Source organism: Morone saxatilis, unplaced genomic scaffold (assembly GCF_004916995.1).
Source record: "Morone saxatilis isolate NCDOM2014 unplaced genomic scaffold, NCSU_SB_2.0 Contig11, whole genome shotgun sequence".
Taxonomy (NCBI): Eukaryota; Metazoa; Chordata; class Actinopteri; family Moronidae; genus Morone; species Morone saxatilis.
Window position 1 is genome coordinate 18,700,106 of NW_023339663.1, and position 6,605 is coordinate 18,706,710.

The window sequence follows — 6,605 nt, forward strand, 5'->3', positions numbered from 1 at the left end:
ACAAACACACACACAAACACACTAAATGAGGCTTTCAGCAGCAGACAGACAATTTTCACAGTATAAAAATATTTCACTAAACCACAGAGAGGTCCACAATTTCACATTAAGCCCATATTTGTCGGTTTCTGAACAAAAATAAACATCATTCATTAAGAGCTGCAGTCCAGAACAAACAGATTGTGAATAAAGTCTCAGTGAAGACTGAGAGAATGGAAAAACCATTTAAGATTGTTACAAAAGCAATACTCGGCAGTGTTCACATATTTAATAATATTCATGTGTGTCATCCAATGCCACCATAAGACTGCTCATGCTGCTCTCAAGACCAAACTGGTGTCCAGGATCTAATCCTACACCTCCAAGAAACACTTTATCTAAGTGTCGTTGTCCATAAAGTATGATGACTTTTTTCCTTTTTTTCATCGTTTCCTATCCAGCGCTAGCTCTGGTTTACCTGGACACAAACAAAATGATCCCTGAATAATGTCAGCATCACTGACGTCACCAAACGTCTGAGATGGATTTATTCTTGTTGGCTCAGCCGGTTTGAGTCAAGCATTCAGGAGTCTTCTGCTGTGTAAATTCGCATAATTAAGTAACAACTTGTCCAGCTTGCAGGGACTCTTCTTCTTCACTGAATCTAGGAGGGATCAGCAAAGTTCACTGACTGAACTGTGTTAGCCTTTAGCCACACTGCTAACAAATGATGAGCAAGGAACTAACGCCAAAAATCACCACCACAGCACTCACTGATACATTCTCCATCTTTGTAGAGGAAAACACTATACAGACGGGTGTGTGTTTGCCAAGGCATCATTACAGTCATTTCTGATAAACTTTGCGGCTCTTCTCAGGCGCTGGTGGCTTCGTTCTCAGCAGCTTGGCTGTTGCTTGCCGATGTTCCGTGGGTGATGAGGGTAGGTGGGGCCTCGGATACGTCTCGCTGGCTGCCAGGCCTCGAGTGGCTGTCTATCTGATGGAGGCTGCTGTGAGTGGAGAGTGGGTGGTGGAGACGTGGCATGCTGCCATGAAAGCTGCGCTCCTCGGTACCTCGGTAAACCATAGTATCACTCCTGAGAGAGGGGCAGGAAGAAATATGATGAAAGGGGAGGCAGGAAGAGAAAGATTTAGTTTCATTTAATTCACAGCTTTAAACAAACAGGAAGTTGTGGATTTTTGGCTCTACCTGTCGTCACGAGTGCGGCGCAGGCTGCCATGATAGCTGGTCTTGCTGTGGACGCTGCTGGCCTTACTCCTGGTGGAGGCGGGGTGGCCATGGTGAGTTCTGAGTGGTTCGTCGAGGTCGTCCACGACAGCCAAGTGGGTGGAAGAGGCGTGGGTAGAGGTGCCCTACAGAAGGATGAGAGGTCAGATGTAGTTTGCCCTTAAATTTTCTTTTAAAATTAGACAAAAAAAAAAAAAAAAAAAAGTCCTGTAGCTTCAGTTCAAGTCTTGATATACTGTAGTACAATGTACTACACTTCAACCATCATCTACAGTTCTATTTGATAATCAAAATTTAACAGTTCTGGTCTTCCTAAATACTTACATTATCAAATGTTCTAAGTAATGTCTACAGGATACTTTAACATAATCAGAGTTCATATTAGAAGGTGCGAGCTCAGCTGACAGAACTTTTAACAGGAAGTAGTAATTTTTCTGTTACGTCATCTTATTACAGAAAGCTCTGGACCCATGTTGCAATTTAGATTTACTATTTTAGTTTTAGTAAAAACGTTCTCTCTCTTACTGTCCCATTCATCTTCATCCATGCATATCAGGTTGTAAAAAGATGCCCAATGCCCAAAGGAAATGAGTGTAGCCTATTAAACCCAGCGAGCTAATGGACAGTAATGGATGGAATAAAGCAGCAAAATGGCTCCTGCTCTCAAGACTTAAAAGGTCCAGTGTGTAACGTTTAGGAGAATCTATATGGAATTTAATATGCGTACTGTTTTTGTTAGTGTATAATCTCTTAAATATAGGAATTGTTATGTTTTACTGAAATATTACTAATAGTGCTATAAAAAAAAGAAAAACTACTGATACCACTCCTGTGTGTCCTGTTGCTTCTACAACTAATGTTACAATGACTACTTTTGATATACCTATATTACTGCTGTGTTTGCAGGCCTACCTGAGTGGATGTTCCTCTGGACTTCCTAATAATGGGGGTGTTGGGTTCACGCAGCAGGGACTGGGCAAAGTCTGGCTGCTCCTGTAGCACCTGACGAGACTCGTTCACCCCACTGCTGCAGAGAGAAGAAGGTGAGGGAGGCAGGGGTGAGAGATTTAAGAGTGGGAGATGAGTTTATGCAGATGCATAGTAGAGGGTTGGAAGCGAACAGCGACGCAAGGATGAATCAAAGAGAAAGTGAAGATGGGGAAGTGAGGGAGATGTGGAGTAGAGGTGGAGAGGAGAAACAGCGGAACGAGAGAGAAGGAGAAGAGTGTTAAGTATGTTGTTAGTGAGGGGGAGAGGACACAGGTGCAGAGCATATACTTGTGTCACCATAGAGACAAATACTGCAAGTAAATGTGTGTTTTTTATTGTACCATGAGTAATGATTCAAAATGTAATACTCACACATGGAAAATGTAAAATACATACTAAATATCTAATAGCATGATCAGATACACAGTACATGTGCTCACAAAAAATCAGGACTAAAAACAAATGAAAATCATCCAATCTCTCTTCTTACTCTTTGCGTCGGCGGCCATGCAGGAAGTTGGCCCATTCAAAACAGGTCTTCTTGCTGCCCACCCAGAAAACGGAGGGGATCCCCACCACCAGCATCATCAGATATTTAATCAGGAACAAAACCATGGCTGGCCGGTTGGTCTGCTCCACCTAAAGCGGACAGAAAAATGTACTATTAATTCCACAGTCGTCAAGACAACAGAGGGTGTTGAAAATACACCCTAAAACATACAAGAGGGAAAGCAGATTAGCATGAACGTATGGAAGCGTAGGACAAACATTTCCTCAAGAGTAACAAAGTACAGAAATATAAAATGCTTAGGATGCCAATGAAACTACATGCACATTAAGTGAACCAATAGTATCCAGCACTGACAAGTGTTTTAGGGCAGTCAGTGAGTTTGAATGATGGAAGAGGGGAGGTAATCCTAGAAAAACCCAGCTGCTTCAGCAGCTGAACTGCAGTTGGGGTGTACAGCAACTGCTTCCTCCTCTGATGGTCTTGGCTTTTCATGCAGGACACAGTATCTCCCACCAGAGGGCAGGAGTTGTTGTGTAGATGTATATGGGTAAGTATAGATGTAAGATACACTTTCAGATTTTAGAGAATCCAAATCACCAAATTTTCTCCTAATTTACCATTTACACATTAGAATGAAAATTATATTCTGGTGAAGAGGCTATTCGCAATGCATTTTAACAAAGACAACTGCTGAGGCAACGTCTAGTGGAGGAGGACTTTTACAAAGCTTAGGTGTTTTTTGTTTTTGAAAGAACCAGGAACAGAAGAATTGCTATGTATTAATTATCTTTACTCTGTGTACCCCAGGCTGAGATTAAATGTCTCAGATTTAGGTCCCGAGATAAAGCAAGAGCCCTGGGCCTTCAGTAAATTACCACCCAGGGACACAGACAAAATAAAGTCATTTGAACTTGAACAATAGCCACAGAATCTTCAATTATCCAAAAACATGCAATTGTACCTTCTTACACACACATTTGCACGCAAAACCCCCTAGGGTTAAGATCAAATAACACATAGCAATATTGAAATTCCAGAGCTACAACAGGTCATAAAGGGGGTCTCTCTTCATGAGCTCTCTCACACACAGCTACAGACACGCATGCACGCATACACTAACAAGTAACATAAGCACTTGCACCTGCCTCCAACCCTCTCATATAGTCTGTCAGTCACAAATTAGCTGATACTTTTCTATCATAAAACCACTGTAACAGCACTCCGCTTTAATAATCCTGAAAAAGTGAAAAGGTTGTGAAAAGCTATTGGTGCTTTGTGTGTATGTATGGGACAGGAAGCAGTGGAGTGTGTTTGTGTCTGCATTGTGCACATTTGGTTATTAATTTAGCACCAGACTGTCTAAAACACCACACTCCCACCACTCTTCATAACCGCTACAAAGACGTTATAGAGTACAGGCAGCAGTGCATGACTGAGCAAGCCCTGAGAGGGGGGGGGGGCTGGACTGGCTGAAAGAACGAAATAAGTGTGTGAGAACCAGCAGAGAAAATGCGAGACAAAGAGACAGAAACAACAGTGAAACACAGACTTGGTAGCTTTGTGTGGAGTATAGTCTTGAGAGCTGTATTAGCTGAGCTAATGATGCATGCTACGCTCTGCTCCCTCCTCTCCACAAATACCTACTCACTGAGCCACACACATGTGCAACTGCCAGCTCTCTCTCTCTCCCTCCCTCAGAGTCTCTGCTCATTAAAGATTTACTTCAGTTTATTACAATGTGGGTCTTCTTCTAAGTTTGCCCATTTTCTCTATTGGTAATAATGTATTCAAGTTGATTGCTGTGATCAGGAACATACTAATAATGGAGTCTAATATATGGAGAATAATATGTGTTCTAAACAAATCCACAGGTTAGTCAAACTTATTTAAAAGAGAAAACTGAGGAATAAGGTAAATTGTTACCATAACCATTTGTTGCAAGAATCCATCACAGTTTACAGAACTACCTTCTGTAGTTAGTCAATTTACAGTGAAGTGATTTAGATAACCTGGCTACAACCTGTCCATCTGTTTTTAGCCTGTCGACTTTGTTGTAACAATGATGTTCCCAAATCTCAGCAATTACTTAAGAGAATACATTGTTATCATAACCAATAGAAATGATGTCCAAAATGACAAAAGTAAGGCTCAAGGTGTAAAAAACCAACAACATAATTATCCTTTAAAATACTAGTGTGAATTTTTGAGTATGTGTGTATTGTTAATGGAGAAGCATCTTATTGATCCTCGGATGTTTACTACTTCGTACATAAGTAAAAAAAAAAAAACTAAAAAAAAAACACCTTTCCTCTCCTGTGAACATACAAGGTATCCCAGTGATTTAATGAGGAGAGAAAAACACAGGGGGAAACCGAGTACTTCACCCCAGCTAACGTTGGCAGACTGGCAACACACAGTGTGTGGGAGTGATATACAGAGAGAGATCAGGGGACATTTGCATGCTGCAGCATGAGCTGTGATAGGAATACAGCTGGATATCCTGTCAAGAGTGTGTCTGTGTATTTGTTTTCAATGTCCAGCTGAGCTGACAGGCAGATCTTGAGGAGCCATCTGTTTTCAGGCTGGAGGTAGAAGAATAGTTTTGATGAGCTACTCAACAGGCATATTTATTTTTTCTGATACAGTTACAGTACAACTGAAATAACTTTTGAAGTTATTGGTATTTGCTCTGTTTTAACAGGCAGAGAATCTGGTGGTCTCTTTTCTGATGCTCAAGTCTCACCTAAGACCTGCCCCAGGCAAGCTTCCCTCCTATACATCTCTATTAACCAGTGACACATACTTTATCTTGCAAGCATATTAACATTTCATGGCCCCACACATTTTCTCACTCTCTCTCTCTCTACCTTAAATGGGCAGGGGATGTGATAGCGCCTGCAGTTCTCCTGCATCCACGTCGTCTCCCAAATACTGCGGTAGGTGTGTTCGTACAGGTAGCACCCAATCACAGTCAACAAGGGGACCAGGTAGAGCACGGAGAACACTCCCATTCGGATCATGAACTTGACTAGTTTGGTCTGGTTCTCCTTCTCCAGAGGGATCTCCATGCGTACCCGGTTCAGAGCCACAATGCCAACTAACAGGAGAGCGACACCCACCTGAAGAGAGATAGATGAATGAGAAGTCAGTGACAGACACACAAAATTAAAATGAGTTACCATTTTTTGATGACTGACAGGCCAAAGAAGCCAAAAGACTGTCACCAATCCATTTACTAATGTATCCATGTCTGCATAATTCCAACCAACAAACTACTCATATCATCCACCCACCCATTAATCTGTTCACCCATCCATCTACTCATGAACTCTTTCATTCCACCCACCCGCTCATTTATCTTCTGACTGTACTCACCGCCACGTTGAGGCAGAGTGGTGCCAGAACAAACCACCTCAGGGCATCTATGTCATACAGCCCTATGAAACACACTCCACTGATCCCATCTCCTTCAATTTTGTTCAGGGCCAACAGGGTGACAGTCAGGGCCCCTGGGAGCCCCCAGGCAACAGCATGGAAGAGGAGGGCTTTCTTCTCAATGGCCTCGCTGCCCCATTTAGGCACGGCCGCCAGGAACCAAGTGATCGTCAGTATGACCCACCACACGCTGCCAGCCATGGTGAAGAAATACAGGACCATGAAGAACAGCGTGCATATCTGAGAGAGAGAAGAATCAATAAGTTTTGATCAATCAGTCATGGGGGAGAAGTCAAACAGCTTTGTTTGCATTGAGATTTAGAGGATTATATATATATATATATATATATATAAAAATATAAAAATATATATATTCATTATATATATAATTAATATGTACACATTCACCTCCAACACATAATGTTAGTGTTTATACCTTAA

General features: G+C 41.9%; 1 protein-coding gene across 1 annotated transcript in view; it reads right to left on the reverse strand.

Moving 5' to 3' along the window:
* Nucleotides 1–6: 6 nt before the first annotated feature.
* LOC118321218 (frizzled-3-like) overlaps nucleotides 7–6,605 on the reverse strand; it is a 29,983-nt gene continuing 23,384 nt past the window's right edge. The window contains exons 6-11 of the mRNA XM_035652449.1: nucleotides 6,105–6,404; nucleotides 5,597–5,848; nucleotides 2,709–2,857; nucleotides 2,141–2,255; nucleotides 1,190–1,353; nucleotides 7–1,076 (exon numbers count right to left, since the gene is read on the reverse strand). Coding sequence (XP_035508342.1) covers nucleotides 854–1,076; nucleotides 1,190–1,353; nucleotides 2,141–2,255; nucleotides 2,709–2,857; nucleotides 5,597–5,848; nucleotides 6,105–6,404 — 1,203 coding nt within the window. The 3' untranslated portion in view covers nucleotides 7–853. The remainder of the gene's footprint in view (nucleotides 1,077–1,189; nucleotides 1,354–2,140; nucleotides 2,256–2,708; nucleotides 2,858–5,596; nucleotides 5,849–6,104; nucleotides 6,405–6,605) is intronic.